At 59.2% G+C, this 21,932-nt stretch overlaps 1 protein-coding gene across 2 annotated transcripts in view; it reads right to left on the bottom strand.

Annotated features, from left to right (window-relative positions):
- Nucleotides 1-467: 467 nt before the first annotated feature.
- Nucleotides 468-21,932, bottom strand: part of Chid1 (chitinase domain containing 1) — a 34,231-nt gene continuing 12,766 nt past the window's right edge. For both annotated transcript variants that reach the window (XM_047516179.1, XM_047516178.1), the window contains 6 exons: nucleotides 20,519-20,611; nucleotides 12,221-12,322; nucleotides 11,333-11,488; nucleotides 1,044-1,124; nucleotides 845-887; nucleotides 468-652 (listed from right to left, as the gene is read on the bottom strand). In XM_047516179.1, coding sequence (XP_047372135.1) covers nucleotides 554-652; nucleotides 845-887; nucleotides 1,044-1,124; nucleotides 11,333-11,488; nucleotides 12,221-12,322; nucleotides 20,519-20,611 — 574 coding nt within the window. In that variant the 3' untranslated portion in view covers nucleotides 468-553. The remainder of the gene's footprint in view (nucleotides 653-844; nucleotides 888-1,043; nucleotides 1,125-11,332; nucleotides 11,489-12,220; nucleotides 12,323-20,518; nucleotides 20,612-21,932) is intronic.

Genomic DNA, 21,932 nt, shown 5'->3' on the forward strand with positions numbered 1-21,932 from the left:
CCCACCCTGTTGCCACACCTCCTTGGCACTCCGCTCATGGGGACAGGTGTGTCTCCCTCTGCTGCTGAGTGGCTGCCACGTGCACACAGGATGACAGAGCCCACTCCAGAGGTGTACCAAGGCCTCGCTGCCCCACTGCCACTGAGGGCGCAGGGCTGGGCTGCACACAGGGCCAGTGCTTCAGGGACAGGCTGGCTGACCCTGTCCCACATCCAGTCACACCAGGTTCAGTGGAGTGTACACGGGAGCCTGCTGCAGGTATCCGGCACTTGGCCAGGTGACTGAAGGTGCAGGCCGTCCCCAAAGAGGCCTTGAGTCTGGGTGTGGCAAGTCCGGCACTGTTCAGAGCTTCCAGCCCCCATCCAGCCTGAGCCCTGAGCCCACAGCAGGCGGTGGTGAGGGCCCAGTTGGGAGGGGATGAATTCTTGTCCCAGAGATCCTGCCAGGACAGGGACCACAGCAGACACTCACAGCAACAGCAGAGGCCTGTATTTCACCCACCAGTCGCTCTGGGGCTTAGAAAGTCCACGTCAGCTTGGAGCCACTGCCCAGTCTACAGCAGGTCGTAGAAGTAGTCCAGACCCTGGCCCAGCTCCCATATGGAGACCCCGACACCCAGCTCCCTGGCCAGCTCCAGCCGCACCTGCAGGGACTGTGGGTACAGACAGAGGTGTGGGCCCACCTAGCTCTGCACCAACACACCAGGGAGAGTGGCCTGGGCCCCAGGGTAGGCTGGCACTGCAGGCAAGGGCCCTCATGTGGGAAGGGCTGGTCCTGCTGCATCCTGTGACCAAAGCCTCTGTCCCACCTGCCCTGGGCTGCAGCCAGCTCATCTGGCACGTACCTTCAAAGTCGGGTAGAAGACGACATGCCTTCCGCCACGGTTCCTGCAGGACAAGAGGGTCTGTCCATCTCTCTGGCTCCAGCCAAGGCTGTGGGGCTGCATTCCTCCCACCTTGGCCCTGGTCCCTGCTGCTCCCTCACCTCCACCCTTCCCAGGGCCTCCTGTGCACAGCTGGGCTGGCAGTACATGCCCCACTCACTTCTTGTACTCGAAGAAGTGCTCTGCAGCCTGGCTGTCCCACACCACGCGGGGCCTGTGGTCCTTCAGCGTCTGGATGTACCTAAAGAGGACAGGTGGTGGGTGTGGGAGCCAGCCATGCCTCAGCCCAGCCTCATCAACATCCCCTACAGGTCTAAAGACCCCAGTCCTGAAAGTGAGTCCTACACTTCAGAAACACCAGAGGCCCCAGAGCCACCTCAGAAGTCGCAGTGACAGGCCAGCCAGATAGGCCTTAGGCAGCCCCACTCAGCGGCAGGCACAGGGTTGAGGGACACTGGGCAGTAGTCTTCAGGCTTTCCAGAGCCGGCCTCCCTCTGCCACCTGCCTGCACCGCGGACAATCCTGCCTGTGTCCAGAACCACAGCAGGCCTTCTCAGCATCAGGAGCCAGTGGTTTGAAGACCATCTCTACCCACACTGTGCAGGCTGTTCCCATGGTGTGGGGCCAGGACAAGACCTTCCGGAAGCTGGTGGAGGGTCCAAGAGTGCAGCATAGCCCATACTGCACCTTCCAGAACAGGGCTGGTGGCCCCACGAGGCTGTGGGCCACCAGCACCAGGAACAGATGGCTCTGGAAGGAGAAGTCTGCAGGAGGAGGACCCTTCCCTGGTCCAGATGGCAAGACCAGTGCCTGCCATGTGAGGGCAGTACACACAGGGCACCTGGGCTGCAGCTGAAGGTCCCAGTGCCCTGGGCTGTGTGGCATGGACACCTGCAGGATCTGGGGCTTGGGTAGCAGAGGCTCTGATAAGGAAGCTGTAGTCCTGAGCAGGACAGAGGCTCACTGCCCCCAGGGGCTCTTCCAGACCACAGGGACTACCATCTTGTCCAGCAGTGCTCTGGAGAATGCCAGAGCCTGTGGAGTACGGGTTAGGAGCCACTCTGGGACCAGGCCTCCCAGACCCCAAGCAAGATGTGGGACGAACACTAGGGAAGGTGGATACGGCATGGTGGTGGGAGTAGTCCCAACTCAACCAGGGGTACCGCAGCCCCCAGGCCCAAACTGAACCTCCTCCAAGTGCCTGTGGTCACAGCTCCACCTCCGCCAGGAGGTCATCCTGCTGGGTGGCACAAGCAGCCCTGTACCATGGCCCTGTGGGCACTGGTTGCTGTTTATCTGTGGTCTGAGGATTGAGTCCAGGAGTGCTTTACCAATGAGCTATACCTGCAGCCCTTTTTGAGACAGGGTCTCACTAAGTTGCCCAGGCTGCCCTTGAACTTGTGATCCTTTTGCCTCAGCCTCCTGAGTACCCAGGATGACAGCCATGTGCCACTTGCACCTGAGGTCTGTGGGCACTTTTTGCTCAGCTGTACAGCACCAGACCTTTCTGGTCCTCACTGGCCCCTGCTGGGAACCCCTCTAGTCCAGGCCCTGCCAAAGCCCAGAAGCAATTAGGGGAACACAGGTGCCTGGGAAAAGTTAAGGGGTTTGGGGGATCTGCTTCCCTGGGCCCAGCAAACAGCTCTAACTACCTAATTGCCGGACTACCCGTTATTACACTACCACTGAAGGTGCTGAGGTAGTTGACAGCCTTTGATCCCATGTCTGCCAAGTGGCTCAGAGGGAGAAGTCTGGGATGTGTGGGGTAATTGAAGGACAGGTGGTCCTCAGGTCTATGCAGAGCTCTGGCCACATGCTGCTCCTCTTGGGGGCTTCTGTGGCCACTCCTCCAGGTCTGCTATCCCCTGGAGGAGTGAGGCAGGCAGCCAGGACCCCAGGGAGCACTGGACTCCTTTTCAGGACGTCACAGTAGAAAGACAATCCAAGAGGGCTGCAGGAAGACAAGTGACGCCTGGGGTAGGGCTACCCAGCCTTGTGGCTGAACCGGGGCACCCCACCCCAACACTGCAGAGCAAGGCCTGGGCTTGGGTCTTCTAGGTCTCACATGAGACCCCTGAGAAGCATGGTCAGCATGTAAAATGAGCCCTACCTGATGGGCCAGGCTCCCAAGAGGAACAGCAAGGGTCACACATGCCTTTGTGGGCAGCAGGTGCTGGCCTGGCCACACTGAAGGGAGTGGGGGGAGAAAGGCACTCTGGGCAAAAGGCCTGCCTTGGAGGAAGGAAGGGACACAGAGAAGACAGGGGCCCAGAAGACCAGAGGAGGGAGAGTAAAGGGACAGTAAGTATCTTGGGAAGCTCAGTGCGGTGGGGACTAGCACTTGGGAGGCTGAGATAGGAGGTCACTTGAGCCCAGGAGTCAGAGGCCAGCCTGGGCAACACAGTGTGGCTCCAACTCAAGCACAAAAGAAGTGAGGACTGAGCACTTCCTTTAACTACAAAGGCCTCAGCCACATGTTGAGCGAGTCCACTCACAGGCAACGTCCAGAACAGGCAAGTCCACAGGGACAGGATGCAGGCTAGAGTGGTAGGGCTGGGGTGAAGAAGCCTTCAGGCACTGGCTGGCAGTGAGGGTGGCACAGCTCTGTGACACAGTGAGCACCCTGGAACCGCAGGCTCTGAAACGGGGAAGTCATGCACCTGGATTACACCCTCCCTGAGTTACAGACCTCACATTCAAAGGGTCAGGGTGTCAAAGAGATCCTGTGCCTGAAAACCCATCAAGACAGGCCAGCGGCACTCAGCAATCACCAGGGACAAAGAGGACATCCTGCCTGTCCAGGGAGAAACAGTCTTGGGCCTCCATGGAGACCAGCTTATTAACGTACTGGAGAAAGCACTGCAGGAAGGGGAGGCAGGATCGTGGACAGAGGGTTCAGCCCAGAGCTTGGGGAGTCCTCCCATCCGCAGGTGGATGGAAGACAAGGGCAGACAGACTCCCAACCCAGGACCAGAACCACAGCAGAGTCCTCAGCCTCCCATGGTGGAGCCTGTAGCAGGAACACGGCTCTGGGCTGCAACTCCACACACCAGCTGAAGTGGCAGCTCAGTCCCTTCCTATTCAAGCCCAATGTAAGCAATTTCTATCCTGTAGAATGGAGAGGGTCCACTGAGGGCTGACCTGCTGCTTGACACGCTGCCATGATGGTGCCAAAGGAGAAGGGCTAGGAATGTCCCAGTAGGGCAGGAAGCCAGGCATCCCCAATGCCCTGAACTGGCTGGGGCCAACTTCATGGCCTTGGTCCAGTGGGAGCCCTGGTCACCCACCAAAATGGGCATCCCTCCTTGGTGATGAGGCCAGTGCCTTGGGCTGTCCATGTGGAGCTGGTGGGCAGCAGGTGGTTTTCTCTTTGGATCTGCTCAGGAGAAAGAGCAGAGGCCACGTAGCAGGCTAAGCAAGATGGTTTGACCAGAATGCACTGGGACATCTTGACTCCACATGCAGAGCCAGCTCAGGCTGAGAAAGAGGGGTTCAGGTGGCACCAGGATCTCAGCAGGCCAGGGTTGAAGACTCCCCTGGGCCAGGTGGAGAGGGCAGAGTGAGAGCCACACACCCACCTCATCTGTACCCAGGAGCAGCACCCCACTATGGCTAGAAACTTCTCACCCAAGGATGGGACTGCTTACCAGATACCTACAACAGAGCTTGGTGGGGACATGGTGGATAGAGGTGGGCCAGGGCGGTGGTACCCCTAGGGTCCACAGGGCTGCCCACTCCACTGCTGCCTGGGTCCACTGGCCTCCATGGGATCATGTAACTGCTAACGTCTCCCTGTGTGGTGGGCATCAGCAGTTTACCAGCCAGCCGGCTGACTGCTGACCCAGCACACCACCAAGTCAGCTGGCTCCCTGGGAACAGCTGCATACCCCAGAGGTGGGGCAGTGTACTACCAAGGGACACCTTCCTTGGGACAGGGGTGAGTGGACAGCCATCCAGGAAGTGCCTGAGAGCCCGAGGGTGCGGCAATGTCACCAATGTGGTTACGCTGGTCAGCCAAGCATGGGAATAGGCAGGGACACCCAAGCCCGCTTCCCCTCAGCGAGGGGCAAGGGAGTGGCCCCACAGGGACATTCCCAGCTCAGAACGCACGGCCCCTGTGGGAGGAGACCGAGGCACGTGGCGTGATGGAGCGTGGCTCTGCCAGCCACCTTGCTCTGCACCTGGGCCTGGCTAAGCCAGGCAGAGCCTCTGGACCGCGCGAGACGTCTCAGCTCACCAGGGGAGTGTGGGGCGCTTAACAAATGGGCACCAGGCCCACTCGCGGGAGACCCGGCTTCTCAGTGGAGGGAGCCCAGACCACTTTAAAGATAGTCAAGAGCTCTGACTGTAGTCGTGACCGCCAGCCTGAGGGAGCTGGCAATTGCCCCCACCACGGCTCCTGGCTCTGTGGCCAAGCAGATGGCCAGGCAGCTGACCCTGATACCCTGGGAAGGGCCTGGGGCCAAGCTGGAGGCTGCCTGGACTGTTACCAAGAGGCCAGTTTTATTCTCAAAGAACTGGGCAACGCATGTGATGGGACTCAGCCATGCCTCATGCCTGGCTGTTACTGGTATGGAGGGACTGGTCCTTGAGAAGACATGTCCCCTATCCCCTCCCTGCCCCCTGCAGAGAGAGATGGCCCTCCCCTTGATGCTATCCCCAGCTGGGGGCCAGGGTGCCTGCAGCTGGGCCCTAAGAGCAGAGAACACCTCTGCCTGTCTCTCTGTTGACCTCTCCCATCTGAATTTTCCTCCACAAAAAGGATTTGGCCCAAGAGGGAGAGCTGCTGCCCGCTATGGGAGGCTGCGACCTATGGCCCAGGTCCCTGGAAGCCTTAGTTGCTAGCAGGGCCCTGCCTGCATGCCTGTTCCACACACGAGTCTCGGCAGTCCACTGCAGGTGGGCAGCCCACGAGGGGCAGCACTGCTTACCCAGATGCTCACTCTTCTGGGAGGGCCAGGCAGGGCGGGTCTGGCTGCTGGGGGGTACACAGGGGTGCATGGCCTGCTGCGCCCAACCAGAGCTGGAGACCAGGGCACAGGGCGGCCAGCCAGGTTACAAACCCGACAACTGTCCACACACAGCTGAGGCTGGCACTGGGGTCATTGTGAGTCCTGTTGACAAGAGCCAGGCCTCACGCAGGCCTGTGGGCAGAGTGACTCCAGTGGGTGACCACTACCTGAGCCTGCAGGGTGGGCCCGAGGATGCCCACCCTCAGCCAGGGCCTGTCTGGGCGTAGAAGTGAGCACGGGACTCCAGAGCCGGCCCACAGCCACTAGTGGGCACAGCTGAAACCTTGCCCATGTGCAGGCCCAGGCCTTTCTACAGGAAGACGGGCCAAGGACAGCCACGTCCCCAAGCTCACCCTGTGACAGCAAGACCGCAGGCCAGAGGCCTTGGAGTCGCAGGTTTAAACTCCTCCTCAGGCCTGACAGCTCTTCTTAGCAGAAGCCAGGTCCTTCTCTGTGGGTTCCTCAGGCCTGAAGTGTGGAGTCAAGCAATGTCCCAGGTGGAAACCCCATGGCTCACTGTCCTGCTGCAGAGGACTGAGATCCATGATGATAGACCTGACTCACGTCTGTCACCCGTTGGGTTAGAGAAGGTCAACTGAGCCCAGGACACCCGCTGCGGACACTGAGGGGATGGGCGTGGAGGGCCTTTCATCCACATCAATGGCTTCGGGAGGACACGGTAAGTAGGCCGCACAGAGACCCAGGAACCAGGCAGGCTGATGCTCCAGCACGAGGGACCAGGCGGGTGAGCTCCGGGGAGGCAGTGGGAGTCTGTCACGTGTCCTAGACTTTTATGGTTGAATACTCTCAGAGTCAAAGACCAACAAGAATGGGAAGAAGGAACACCCAGATGCACTGAGTTCCTGTCCTGCTCTCTGCCTTGAAGACCCCACCCCCCTACCAGGGACTGAACCCAGGGGTGTTAACCACTGAACCACATCCCCAGTACTTTTCTTTTTTTTTTTTTTTTTTAGTTGTTGATGGACCTTTATTTTTATTTATTTATATGTGGTGCTGAGAATTGAACCCAGTGCTTCACACATGCTAGGTGAGTGTTCTACCACTGAGCCCCAGCCCCAGCCCTCCCCAGTCCTTCATATATATATATATATATTTGGGGGGGGGCGCTGGGGATTGAACCCAGGGCCTTGTGCATGTGAGGCAAGCACTCTATCAACTGAGCTATCTCCCCAGCTCATCCTTTTTATAATTTATCTTAGAGAAAGGATCTTACTAACTTGCTTAGGGCCTTGCTAAGTTGTTGAGACTGGCTTTGAACTTGCCATCCTCCTGCCTCAGCCTCCTGAGCTACTGGGATTATAGGCATGTGCCTCCATCTTGAAGGGAGGTCACAGAGGTGGGATGACAGGTACTCCACTCTGGGAAAGTTGATGCCTGGGTGGGGGGCCTGGCGAGCAGTGTTGCTGGGCAGTACATGGCCATGCAGGGAGCAGGGTGGGCTAAAGCTGTCTCCCTGCTCTGCCTAGGCTGCAGGGAGAGCTGCAATGGACAGGGGACTTCACTGAGGAACAGGGTCTTGGTGCCAGCAGCAGGAGAGGACAGAGGGAGGGGGCAGCTCTGAGCTGATGTAACCCACGTCAGTCACCAGAGCTAGGGCACGAGCAGGCAGAGGTGCCAAGACATGCGGCTGCTCCAGAAAAGTGGGGGTGAGTAAGCCCGCTTCAGGGGCTGGAGAGAGGATCCTGCAGGACACCCCAGGATGGGAGTCCTGTCTGACCTGTGCACTGCAGGGCCAGGGAGTCCCTGATGCTGCTGAGCTGCTAACAGGGAGGTCACCAGGCTGGAGCAGGACCATGGGGGCTGAAAAGGATAAGTGGGACGAGGTGTGGGCAAGGGTGCTGGTGGTGAGAGGCCACGGTGGGGTCGGGAAGGACATCCTGAGGCCCTGGGGCATGCACTTAGAGGGGCCCCAGCAGTGAGCCAGAAAACCCCTAGGACGGGCTCTGGCGGTGGTCAGGTCCCCGTGCCTGCAGGCAGCAGTGCCTGCCATCCCGCCTGTGTCCCCTAAGCCCTCTGCTGCAGGACTGAAGCACAGGCCAGGACTGAGGTGGGGACACACCCTCTCCTCCCACGGCACTGTGGTCACAGGAGGACACGTGGACAAATCTCCTGGGCTGGTCATTTATCCCAGACTTGTGGGAGGCACCTTGCTGAGCTGGCCAAGGTGCTGCTGCCTGACCAAGGTGAGGGTGGGCAGGCAGAGTCCTTTGACAGTCTCCCAGCCCACCCGCTCCCCGTGAGCCGGCCCAAGTCCAGCCCAACCTCTGCACCACCCAGGCCCAGGGGTCATTAGTGAGGGGCACTTTGGGTTGGGGTGAAGACTGGGAGGCAGACCCTCCTTCCCAACCCCCACAAAGCCAGGAGTCTTGAAGGCAGTCCTTGTGTATGTGCACACGCACGTGGCACACAGGCCTGCATACCCACAGTCAGCGTGCACCCCAGCAATCAGGATTTCTGAACCTCCAAAGCCCCAGCCCTTCTCAGAACAATCAAGGGCAGGCACTGTCCAGGAGACCACCGATGCCTTCTGTGATCTGTGCAGACTGGGTGCCCTGTATCATGTCGGCTGGCGTGAGACGGCTGCAACTACCCCTCCAGCAGCTCTTGCTGGGCCATGCTCCCTGGATCATCTGTTCACCCTCAGACGGCATTTCGGGCTGAGTGTGTGTCCCCAAGTTCACACACTGGAGTGTGAGGTTACTCCTACCTCAGGACATATCCACGGTTGGAAAGACAACCTTTAAAGAGGTGATTAAGTTACAAGGAGGCCATTAGGATGGATCCTGATCCAATAGGACCGTCCTTCAAGAAGAAATCTGGCTGGGTACAGCTCAGTGGTGTGAGCTTAGGGGGAGCAAGGCTTGGGTTTGGCCCCCGGTACCATCAAAATGAAAAAGGAGAGGCCAGCAGGGCAAACTGGCAGAGGACCCCATGAGGACACAGGGAGGAGATGCTGCCTGCAAGCCAGCACTTGGGAGGAGCCAGCCTGCAGCACCTGGACCCCAGACCCCAGAGGAGGAGAACACTAACCGAGTGGAACGAGCAATGCCAGTCCAAGTGGACACGCACAGAGGGCAACTAGAGGCCACCCTTGCCTCCCTTTCAAAGCCCCACCCACGAAGGGGTCCGGCTGCCCAGGGAGGATGTCTGTGCTGGCCAATGCTCTCTCCCCAGCAGCAGGGCCACACAGCAGGTGTCCATGGCCTGGCACATGCACAGAGCAGCACTGGTCAGAAGGCAGACAGAGGGAGACGGGTCCGCAGCACCAGCCTGTCCCAGAGGTGTCCTGGGAGGAGTGGGAGGAGCCCTCCACGTGCGGCAGACCCATGTCTTCCAGCACAGGTCACAGCTATGAGGCTGACCTCTTCCATCCTGCGGAAAAGGCAGGTGGTGGGCCACCGGGCCTTAGGCTGCTGCCCTGCCTCCCGTCACCAGTGCCATCTGCCCAGGCCATTCTCAGCCAGCGCCCCTACCTACTCTGCCTACAGAGTCTGGCCAGGTTCCGTGATAGAGAGTACATGTCAGCAGTCAGGAGAATGGCCATCAGCTCAGACCTGTGCTGGACCCCAGATCCTAGGATCAACCCGTGGACACAGGGGAGTGTGCGTGTGGAAGGGGAGCAAGCCCTGCAGTGGGACCACCCTTCCCATTGCTGTCTTGGAGCACAACCTACCCTGACAGCCCACCATGGAGGGACCAGCAGAGGAGGGCCGAGTGAGGGTGGTCCTGGCCCTAAAAGCACTCCTCAGAGCAGAAGCAGGACACTGTAGAGCGGCACCACCCCAGAACCTGTGAGTCCTGCCAGTGGCTGACCCAGGGACCAGCCGGAGGGAAACACCACAGCAAGGGCCAGCCAGGACCTCAGCATCCGAGGCCGGGTAATGGCCTGGCCTCTGCTCAGCTACCACGGATAACGCGTGTCTTGCCCACACAGAGCGGGCCTGGGGCCCTGCAGATCCACAGAAAAATGGTGGCTGAGCTCAGCAAGCAGTGATACCAGCTCTGTCCCCAGACACCATCCTCAGGGAAAGAGCCACTCAGAATGTGGGCGGCTTGAAGGAGTTCCAGCCAAAGTGCTCCCAGAAAAACACCAAGAGTCACAGGGACACCCGACCAGCCAAAGTGCTCCCAGAACAACACCAAGAGTCACAGGGACACCCACCAGCCAAAGTGCTCCCAGAACAACACCAAGAGTCACAGGGACACCCGACCAGCCAAAGTGCTCCCAGAACAACACCAAGAGTCACAGGGACACCCGACCAGCCAAAGTGCTCCCAGAACACCAAGAGTCACAGGGACACCTGACCAGCCAAAGTGCTCCCAGAACAACACCAAGAGTCACAGGGACACCCGACCACCCAGCTCCCACAGGCAAGACCTGCAACACCTGCTATCCAATCCAACACCAGTCTACAGGGCTGCACCAAAGGCCCCCTGACCAAGGAGAAGGCCACCACAGACACTGACCAAAACAACCCAAAGTCAGGAACAGCAGATGGACATCAGTTGTCACAATAACTGGATCCTACATGGGCAAAAGTCTAAGAGGACGTAAAATGGACCACAGCCTGCGAGGTGAAGGACAGCTCTGGGCAGGACTGGTGGCAGGGTGGGCCCAGCAAAGGTTCCAGGTGGGACATGGCAGGGTGGGCCAGGCAAAGGCAGCACCAGTGCACTTGGGCGACCAGAGCAAACACAGAAACAAAGAGCGACCAAAACAAGAACCCAGAAGTGGAACAAGGCTCAGGAGCTACCAACCACCCTGACATAAGCATTCACTGGCTGTCCTCGCAGGAGCAGAAATAGAGAGGTCCAGAGAACTGAACAAACTATGGAAACTTCCCAAGTGTGATAAAGAGGATGTGTGCACAGACCCAAGCGAGCTCAGGAACATCAGGTACAAGGAGCACCAGGACGCGTAGGACCACATGGCTCAGAACCCAGCAGCAGATGCTGAACCTCGACGGTGGTGAGGGGCCACAAGCACCGGGAGGCACAGGGGGAGGCGGAGGCAACAGATCCCAGGGCTGACAGAAATGGGCTCCACACCAGCAGAACCACACAGCAAGAGATGCTGAAGACCCTCAGAGGGTCCGAAAAGGAGCAGATCCCGGTCCACATGGCGCGGGCCAGGCAACAGTCACAGAAACCTGAGCCCGTCACGCATACAGCAACAGCCACGGCTGTGCTCCACTCCCAAGGCCAGTGGTGGTCAACACACTTGGGGACAGCACTGTGGTTGCATCCCCAGGCTACTGCACCAATGCTGCAGCCACCCCAGGAGGGAACTGAGGCATGAGGATGCTGATGCCATGTCACCAGCCCCAGAGCCCATGAGCCCAAGGGGACCAGACCCCACCCTGTCCACTGGCCACTGGTGATGTCCTGGAAGTGATGAGGAGGGCCCTGAGCTCACCTGGCCCCAATGACAGGCTCGCGGGCATCCTTGGAGGCTGCATAGTCCATGCCGTAGAAGTTGAGCCCCAGGAGGATCTTGCTCCGCCACTTGGACTTGGGGTCCAGGGCCTGGACACAGGACCGAACCCAGGACAGTGGTGCGTTAGGGCCAGGCCTGTGGGGCGACAGGGACGGTTCCAGCACAGGCGGGAAGCCCCGCACAGACCCAGGCCCGTCCACTTGGAGTGTCTCCTCCCTCTGTCCTGTGGCCCACAACCCTCAAGAGTTGGGAAGAAGCTGGGTACAGTGGCACAGGCCTAGGGTCCCAGCAACTCAGGAGGCTGAGGCAGGAGGATCACAAGTGCAAGGCCACCTGGGCAAATTAGCAAAAATCTATCTCAAAAAGTAAGAAAAGGGCTGGGGATGCAGCTCAGTGGTAAGAGCACCCCTGGGTTCAATCCCTAGTACCAAACAAAATAAACAAAACCAACTGGGAAGAACAGGAATGATGGATTCTGTTGTAGAGGGTCACGGCAGAGTGGCTTTGGGTCCCTCCACTAGGACCCAGGGGTGCCCAGCCTGGCAGGCAGCAGTCCTAGACCAGGGCAGGGAGGAGGGTTCAGCAGACACACAGCCTGAGGTGCCTCTCCGGCTGCTTCACATGGTCTTCCAAGAGCCAGGTAGGCTCAGGCCAAGGCCTGAGGACAGAGTCAACAGCAAGGCCATGCTGTGGCCCCTGGTGACAGTTCCACCCCAGACAGGGCCCCTCACAGGTCACCCCTCCTGAGTATGGACAGGCTAAGCAGCAGGGCCTGTGGGCAGGAAGGTGCCTGCCTAAGAGGCCAGGTGTGGGCCTGCAGCCTCAGAGCCCTGGCTATACTCTGTGGCCCCACAAGACCACACTCACTGCTGCGACGTGGAGTAGTCGTAGGTCATGAGGCTGAAGCCATCCAGCACGGGGGCCAGCTGCTCAAACTCCTTGTGGGTGAACATGCCCAGCTGGTCAGTCCTGGAACGAGACAGCCCACCAGCCCCTTCACAGCGGCTCTCTGGGCCCAGCCAGGGTCGCAGCAAGCTGGGTATAGGGCTCCCAGTCCACACCTCTCTCCCTGCCATATGGGGGTCAGTTTCCCTCGATGACAGGGATGGCCTGCTGCATGGCCAGGGCCACACGTCAGAGACCAGCAGAGATGTCCTGCTCTCTGGCTTCTGGAGGGCTTGGAGGAAGAGGGGCAGGGGCTGGGCAGTTCCAGGTGCTAAGTTTCAGGACAATTCCATTAGTGGGTACGTGTGGGCCAGGCCTGTCTTACAAAGGCCTCTGATGCCCACAGGGACCAGCCAGTGAGGGACATCCACCCTTCTTCATGGGGCCCAGGTCCCTGTAACCACAATCTGCTATGCATTACAGCTACGGGCTCCTGATTCTGCTCCCAATCCCAAGGGTCCAGCATAGCCAATCTGCCCCTAACAAAGCCATGCCCCAGGTTCTCTGTCCCCCTCACAACATGAGTGGACAAGAGGATGCCTCTTCTCTGTGAAGAATGCTGGGTTGCTCAATGTTCCTGCATAAGCCAAAACCCAGGCATCCCCAGTCCCAGACGGGGTCCCATGGTGGGAACCTGAGTGCCAGGGTGGGCTCAGAGTGGCCTGCTCACAGGCCTGGTGTAGCCCCAGCACAAGGGACAGCAGCTCAAGCAAATTCCCTAGAACACTCCAGGCTGTATGCAGCCTCTGAGGAGCCACAGAAATAGCCCTCTGGCTCCAGGAAAAGCTTACACGTTGTGAAGGCCCACCTACCCCCAGGTGGGATGCTCACTCAGGAACCCACAAACATCCGCCAGTTCCGATCCCTGTTTATGAAGGCAGGTGTGTCCCCGAGTCCCACCTCATGTCACTGAAGCATCTGGGGCATTTTGTCGCTGACCCCTCCCCGGCTCAGCTGGGCAGGCCAGGCAGGAGGAGGATACAGCTTCAGGGGACCCAGTACCAATGAAGAGACTGGCCAACAGCCAGAGCCCAAGCCAGCTGCACTGCGGCAGAGACAGAGAGCCCTGCTCACCTTAAACACAGGGTATTCCTGCTCACCTGCTTGGGTACACAGGCTTGTTTTCACTGGCTCATTATTCCTTGGAAGGGACACTCTAATAACGGCTGAGGGGTGGGGGACGGTGTCTTGGAAGATCACTTCTGCCCTTCACACTGCTTCTGAGAGCTCAGGTGGATGGGCAGAGGAAGGGCTACCGTGGCCATGTCCCTTCTCTGGGATACCTCTTGCCTCACCAGGGATGCTGTGGCTCATGAGACAGACATGCAGACCGAAGCAGGGGACGATGGATGAGGGGTGACCTGGATGCCACTCAAGTCATGAACGAGCTGAGAGCAATGGACGTGGGGTAGGAACAGCAAGAAGCCTGGGGCAGAGACCTCACCACTGCAGAGGGCTGGGACCACCCAAGACAGGGCACCAGGGGCACTGCCCACCCCAGCTCTGCACCAAAGCCCCTGGGTCACCAGCACCAAGCCCACTTGGAGCTGCCTGGCTGCCAAGGCCTTCACTGGACCTCCACAGGGAAGAGGAAGCACAGATGCCTGGCTTGCAGGGACAAGGCAGGGCCCTGTGGGGACGGGTCTGGCCAGCTCAGGAGGGGGTGCCAGGGCAGGTGGATGGCTGGCACACGTGCTGTATGGCTGTGGCACAGAAAGTGGCCCAGGTGCTGTGGACGGCACACCTGCCTCCTGAGGGGTGCCGACAGACACCCCATCCAGACGTCCACTTCGCCTACCTGGCCCTCTACCATCTCTGGACAGCAGCCCCTCCCTCAGGCATCAGCTCCTTCCTGACCTAGAATCACCACAACCAGCGTACCTGGGGCTGCCCCGCCTGCTTGGCCCCGCGACATCCGGTGGTGCCCAGTCATGGCCTGGGGCCACTCCACACTGAGAAGTGTGAGCTGGGGAGATGAGAAGGGAAGAGCGCATGCTGCCGCCCAGTGCTGCAGTGCAGAGTCCACGGCAGCACAGCACAGGGACAAGGGAGTGGCAGCACCTTCAGCTTTCCTGTAAACGTCCTCACCTCTGGAAAGAGACAGACCTGAAGCCAGCTGACAGTGCTGCGTGTCAGTGCTGGGGTGGACAGAGTGTTTTCATTCTTATCTGCCCTTTCCTCTGACAGAAAGGGAGAGGCATCCTCAAACTGGGGGATCCTGGGATGCTGGATGCCCCCTGCAGGCCCTCAGTGAGTGCCCACAGCCCACACACCTATGGCCTGGCTGGCTGCTTGGAGCCTAGACCTTGAGTCCTGCCCAGGCCCTTGGGGCCTCAGGGGTGGAACAGTCCCTGAGAGACCGCAGGAACCTGGAGGCTCAGTGAGGTGCGGTGGGAGTTGTGTGGCAGGCAGGGGCCACCAGGCGCTGCAAGGCTGAGTCGAGAAGCCACACCCTACCAAGCCCCCAGGGATCAGGACAGTCCCCTGCAATGCTAGGAGGCAATACGTGGGTCTCTGCAGTCTGACGGCAGTGCTGCCCACACCCCAAGCGTCCATAATGGAGACAAACAGGCCCCTTCAGATGGGAGGACAAAGCTGCTGCAACATTTACATCTAACCAAGGGATGTGGCACGAATTCAGCCTGGAAGCTCCTAAATGAACTCCTGCCCTGGTATGGTCAGGCTAAAGGCAGCCTGCACCCTGAGGCCAGAAGACCACAAGGGCTACAGAGGAGGACTGACCAGTTAGTGCAGCTAGGCCAGGCACTGCCCTCTAGGCAAATTCCAGCCCTCCCCGGTCTGGCCTTCCAAATCCCCTAGTGGGGTCCTGCCATCAGCCAAGCTCTCTAGGTCAGGGGCCTGCACCCTCAACCCACCCACATACCCACTTGCAGTCACAGGCCAGGCTTGCCCTGAAAGGTCTAGAGACCACACGCTCGTGCCTGGGGCCAGCCAGCTCCAGCATCTTGCGTTCACTGCTGGCTGACCTTCCAGCTCACGCTTTCCAGGGCAAGGCTGCCACAGAATCTACCCTCACTAGGACACCAGAACATGGCAGGGTGGGGAATGGGAGCTGAGGACAGAGATGTGAGGAGCCCTGAAGACCTCAGAATGGAGAGCCAGCTGGAGGCTCTGCCCCTGGGGGAAGCAAGCCCAGCTGGGGAATAGGTGGGTACCTACGACCTTATAGAAGCTGCTTTTCTTGGGGCACAAACCAGGACCAAAGATGGAAGGTTTCAAGTAGGAAAGGCTGTCCCTGTCCTGTGGTCTAAGGCAGCCACCACGGTCTGGCCCTCTGGGCAGCATGTTGCCCCATCCCCAAGTAGCCACATGCTCTGCCGAGTCCAGCTCAAGGTTTCAGGGGAAGGGCCCAGCTGGCAGAAACCAGGACCCCTCTCTGGGAGGCTCGCAAGGGGCTGGCACACCGCAGCAGAGCCTGGAGCCCCTCTGCACTGCTACCACCCCTGACCAGCCTCAGAGACCAAAGAAGCCACGGGCAAACAGCTTGGCTCACAGAGCACTCTTCCCTCAGCCTTTCTGTCCTGCCAGGTGTGGCGGGTGCAGACCTGGAGCTGTGTGGGCCCCTGTCCGGACCTCAGTAGAGGGCAGGGCTCCTCCCAGTCAGAGGGACTCCCCTCCTGCACTCAGAGGCCTTATTCCAGTGTGAGCTGACAGAATCGCCATTGGTCAGACGTTTGTGTCCCCACATCTTCATGTGAAGCCCTGACCTCCAACAGGAGAGTATTTGGAGGTGGGGCCTCAGGATGGCAATGATGGGGGCACTGTGAAGGTGTCACTAGAAGAGACTAGAGAAGGTGCCATCTGCACTCAAGAAGGGGTCTCCCAGAGCACAGCCCTGCTGACACCCTGATCTGACTTCCAACTGGAACTGAGAAAATGGGCCTTGGGTCTAAGCGGCCTGTCCATGGTGCTTTGCTGTGGCAGCAGAGCCGGAGGCAGACGCCAGGGGGCTGTCAGAGGACTCTGGCTGCAGAGGTCCCTAGGAACCTGCCACAGTCCGACATGCCACAAGGGCTCTGTGCATCTGTGCACATGCTGCGGAGGGCCACCAGGCGGCGAGTGGCCAAGGACCACCTTCACGTGTGCCCTGCTCTGCTCTGCGCGACCCTGGGAGCAAACCCCAGGGCCTGCCCAGCCTCACCACTCGTGGTGCCTGGCTGTGTGTGAGCTGCTGCCTTCCCAGGGCTTCATTCAGGGTGAGCATCTCCACCTGCCCATGGCTCCCTGCACGTCCACACAGCCCCTGGAGGGTGTCTGGGTCCCCTGGTGTTCTGGCTGCTGTCGGGGCACGCCGTCACCACCTCTTACGCAAGTACTGCTCTTCATTCTTGATGTGGGTTGCAGGTTTTAGCTGCCCGTGGAATCTGTGAGAGCCGCTCTGCCCTCCGACACAGCAGCTCCTGCTTTCTTCCTCAGATCCTCATTGTAGCCAGCATGATTCCTGGCATGTCCTCACTATGCTGGACTCATGTCCTTCCCAAGGAAACCAGCAATTATGGACCTATCGCTTCCCATGCTGCTATCAGACATGCAGTTTCCTGCCATGGCCATGACACGGTCATGTCCGGCCCCCTTGTGAGTGCACAGCTCAGCTTGGCCTCGCTTCCCACCACCACACAGCCTTGTCCACACCAAGCACTCCAGCAGAGTTGGCTTCAACATTTGAGGCTCAGCAAGTGGTCACGTGCCTAGGGTTGGATTCCTAACAGCACACACAGCACAAAAACCAGGAAATGTCTGCCATGTCTCCACTAAGGGCATGCCTCACAAAGGTCCCAGGCAGGAAGGGATGATCGTGCTGTTGTGCAGGGTGTTGGCATGGAAAAAGCACTTGTCATGGCCTGGCATTCCCAAAGGCCAGCTCATGGTCACTCACAGGCTCAATGGCTGTGTTCTTCAGTCCAGGGGTACCAAACAGCCCTCAGCTCACATCAGGAGGGTAGTCAACACCATCCAGAAACAGAAGCAGCCTCCAAGCATGGTAGCCCTCTGGGGCCTGACCTCGGCCTAGAGCTGGGCCCAGGACACTACCTGGTGCCCACCAGACCTCACAGAGGCATCAACACATCACTGCCCACTGCCTCCCAGGCTGCAGGGAATAAGAGGTGATGTGATGACCAAGGGCTTCTGCACAGGGCAGCTTGGGGCTCTGGCATCAGCATCCCCGTCACCGGTCACATTCCCTCTACCAGCACATACCTGTACCAGCACTGGACCACTGCAGGGGGTGGGGGAGAAAGGCCAGTGCAGAGGATCCAGCCGGAGCATCCTCCACTTCAGGGGGTCACAGTTTACAGTAGGGTACACCTGCCTGAATGGGCACACCAACAATGTGGGGAAGGAAACCAACCTTCCCCCCAACCTGTGAGCAACACCCTGAGCTGAGGAAGCCCTAAAACATGAAGGGCTAGCTGGAGAATGACTCAGACACTGGGGACAGCATCCTCCTGTCACTGCAGGTCAGGGGCGATCTTGTTAAACCAGGTCATCTGTTGAGGCTGACCCCACTGCATTGGTGGCAGGACTCAAGGTCTGCACAGTACCTTACCGACAGCTGACCAGCTCCAGGGCTGGACCCTGGAGGTCTGCAGTGCTGGGCTCCCCCCAGCTCTGAGTCTAGCCTGCCTTTTCTGAATCTGGTGGAAGGGAGCCGCCCCTCCCCACAGCTGCATCAGACCTCCCCTAGAGCTGCGTCCCGCCCAGCACAGCCTGTGACGCCAGCGACGAGCTGGTGTCCTCTGCAGAAAGACACTAGGCAAGGGCACCAACTAGGCTTCTCTGCAGTGCTGGCTCTTCAGCAAGGGTGAGGGCAGGATAACGGGGACAATAGAGCAAACCCCCAGGGATGGTGCCAGACAGCTTTACAAGCAAGCCAGGGTCTGCACACCAGCCTCGCAGCCCGCCATGTGCCTGGGCAAGCTCCACACCAGCAGCTCCCAGGCCTCTGCCAGCTTGGGTTCCCACTGCTCCGGAGACACACCCACAAGTTTTGGCCCCACTCTCAGTCACTGCCCATGGTCCTCGCTCCCTGGGGTCCCTCCACAGGTTCCCTCCCCATGCAGCCATAGGAAGGAAGCTGTGTCTTGGTCATGGCAGGCCTCAGTTCCCACTGTCCAGTCCCTGCCCGAGGCTGGGAGCTTGGGTGATGATGCTCGCGCAGAGAAGGCAGCACTGGGAAGTCATTTCCACCCCGAATCTAGAGGGCAGTGTCCCCACCAAGGGTTGCTCTTGCGTCCTTCCATGGGTGACCCTCCAGCCACCAAGGGCAACCTGGTCTCTACCTGGCTGTGGCACCCCAGTCACACCCAGCCACCCATCACCAGGAGACTCTGAGCAACACCCTGGAGGGTCTGCAGCCCCATGGCCTCCTCTTCTACCCCGAGGTCTGCAACATGTGTCCTCACAGCCTCACCCTTGCCACCCCTGGGGAAACCCTGGGACCATGGGTCACACATTCTTTTTTTTTTTGGCGGTGCTGGGGATTGAACCCAGGGCCTTGGGCTGGCAAGGCAAGCACTCTACCAACTGAGCTATATCCCCAGCCCGAAGGGTCATACATTCTAAGTGCCTCTCTTCAAAGACAGACTCAGCTTGGGCAGTGACACAGGCCAAGCCCTGGACAAGAGCAAGGCGCCAAACCCCAGACGTGGGCCCCTCACTGGCATGGATGGTGTTGCTGGGCTGCAAGATGGGCCCACCCTGGGAACCGCTGAGGCAAAGTCCATCACCTTCTTGCCCAGTGTCTTATGGGTCAGCTCAGTGGGCACAGTGAGGTGGGAGACAGATGAGGTTTCAGGATGCCACAGGAATTAGATGGGAAGGGCTCAGGGTGCAGTCTGGGGCAGGACTCTCCACTGCTCGGCAACTGAGCAAAAAGCCAAGACCAAAAGGAACGCAGGCGCCCCGCTACACCTGTCTGTGCCAGATGCACGCCACTTGCAAACATGCACAGAGACAGGCGACTCTCAGGCCTTCCACTTCCCAGGACTGCCCATCTGGGGCAGATGGGGCACACTGGGCACTGAGTGAGACCTTAGGACACAGGTCTGAGACTGGCCTACAAAGCCTGCAGCTGCACCCAGCCGAAGCCTGTACTGATGCTGAGGCTGAGGGCCAACAAGTTTGGGGTAAAGTCAGGAGGGAGGCCGACACTCAGGCCAGGCACAGGGCCCTCCGCTGGGCAGGAAATCACCCCATGCTGCAGCAGCAACGTCGTCTGTCTCGGCTACTGGAGCACACAGAAGGCTCCGTGTGAACACAAGTCAGTCTTCGGTGTGACTCTACAGCCTGCCAGCATCACCTCAGGTCCCCAGGGCACACTCAAGAACATCCTGTTGATGGGTGGCTGCCACCTTAGAGAGCAAAGGGCTGCAGAGATGTGAGCTGGCCGCTGCTGCTTCCCAAAGGACCTAGGCAGACCCCCAGGACTCCTGCCCTGATGGCTATGAGCACCCCTCACTCCCCACCTTTCCTGCGATTCAGCCCCAGGTTTGTTCTCACATTGCGACTCAGCATTCTCTGTGCCCATGTGCTCACTCTCCATGCTAAGCACCAGATTCCTGTGTGAGATGCTCCTGGCAGAGTGGACATGAGAGTCCCACCTTCCTGGCTCCTGCAGTACCGTCTGGATTACTCCATACTACTTCCTGCCTCACAGGGCCTGGGAGAAGGCCAGCCCCAGCCAGTCAGGGGCCTCTTGGAGTAGATTCAACTGCATAGCCCTGTCCACTTGGCCTAACTCCTCATGGAACATAGCTCACACCAAGCACCTAGGGCCTCAGGGTCTCTTTGAGAATGAAGGAAATACTTTAAAAGACATTAGTTCTCAGTCGAGTATGGAGGTACACACTTGTAATCCCAGGGACTCAGGAAGCTGAGGCAGAAGGATCACAAGTTCAAGGCCACCCTCAACAACTTGGTGAGACTCTCAAAGTAAAAAACAAAGCCTGGGGATGTAGATCAGTGGTTAGTGGTAAGCACCCCTGAGTTCCATCCCCAGTATCTCTGCAAAAGGGCCAAGGGCACACTCAGAGGTAGAGTACTTGCCTAAGCTGAGAAGAGCCCTCCCGTCCTCTCCCCTCCCCTGCCCTGCCCAGGACCCACCCAGAAGGGGAGGGCATAGCTCCTGTTGACCAGAGGCCTGGCCCTTGACTGATGCCTGTGCTTGCCACCCCAACTCCTCAAGAAAGCTGCACTTACCCAGGGGTGATGGCAGGTGGAATGACCAGGATGGTCAGCAGCCGGGCCTGGTGCAGTGCCTCAGCCAGGTGGGTGAGCATATGGATGAGGCCCCTGCAGGAACAAGAGGTAGTGGGCTCAAAGCACTGCAGATCCCCAATGGCCCTAGCCTGAGATCCTCCGTCAGGCCTTCCCATCCCACCCGGGGAAAGCACCACACGGGCAATCGCTCATGTGGCTCTCTGCAGAGGGCTGGGGAAGAAGGGGCCTCACACCCCAACCTGTCCTTATCCATGTCCCAACAAAGCCCCCACCCTCCTCACACCCAGGTGTCCCTCTGGCAAGGGTTTACACAGCACCCCAGCAGATGCTCAGAGAGGGGCCCAGTGAGACAGCTCAGGTCTACATGAGCTCCAGAGCCCAAGTGGGCCAGCACACTGAGTGACACTGTCAACCTCAGGTTGTGAAACATCACAGGACAGTTTGGGGGCCACACAAGTGGGGGCTTCAGAATGAGGCAGGGCACCTGGACTGGGCGTCAGGCATGCCAGGGCCACTAGTGATAGGGGACCAGAGGGGTAACTGGGGCGGTGTGTCCAAGGACAAATATTGGTTTCTCTCCCTACGCAGCCTGGGAGGACCTGTTAGGGCCCCTGAGCCTACACTGTGTCCCTTGACCCACATGGGCAGTGGGTGGACTGCCCACAGGGTACATAGCACTAGCTGGTACTGAGTCTGCCTGCAGGAGCTGGTCTAATGCTGCTGTTCCACACTGACGTGTGCACTCTGGGCCCACTGTAACTAGACATGAGGCCCCCACTCTCCTACTGCAGGCCCCTCAGGAGCAGCCCTGTCTGGACAGCAGACCCCAAGTCCTACCCTCATGGGCATCAAGCACAAGGCCAAGGCTTCCACAGGCCATGGCCCTGCTCAAGTTTATCTCTGCAGAGTGTGGGCAGGCTAGGCCCTCTCACCAACTGGCTGCGGGATGGTGGTGGCTTCTCAGTCTCCCTGATATTGCCCAGCTGAGGTTTTGCCTTTCAAACTAAGTGCCAGTGATGCCAGTGTGAGAACTGTGGCCACAAGGAAGCTGAGGCCAGCCAGTCTTCCTTTCTTGGCCCAGCACTGGCTTTGCAGGTGGCAATACAACCACAGACCAGGGAGGGACAGAGCCTCTGGACAAGCATCCTCCCACATCCAGAACTTGCATGGTGCACCAAAGGCGGTCACCCGCCTACCACTTAGAGGTGGTGGGTGAGGAAGACAATGCCCAGGCCCCTGAAGTACCAGGAGCTCAGGAAACCAACCCTGCCTGGGGAGGACCTCCTGCCTGGCCCCAAAGGCTGTGGGCTCCGTGTTGTCTGCAATGTCCCCAGAACAAACCAGACTTGAGGGGCAAAAGGTAGCCAAGGCCATTCTGTAAGAGGTTCAAGGA

Source organism: Sciurus carolinensis, chromosome 11 (genome assembly GCF_902686445.1).
Source record: "Sciurus carolinensis chromosome 11, mSciCar1.2, whole genome shotgun sequence".
NCBI lineage: Eukaryota > Metazoa > Chordata > Mammalia > Rodentia > Sciuridae > Sciurus > Sciurus carolinensis.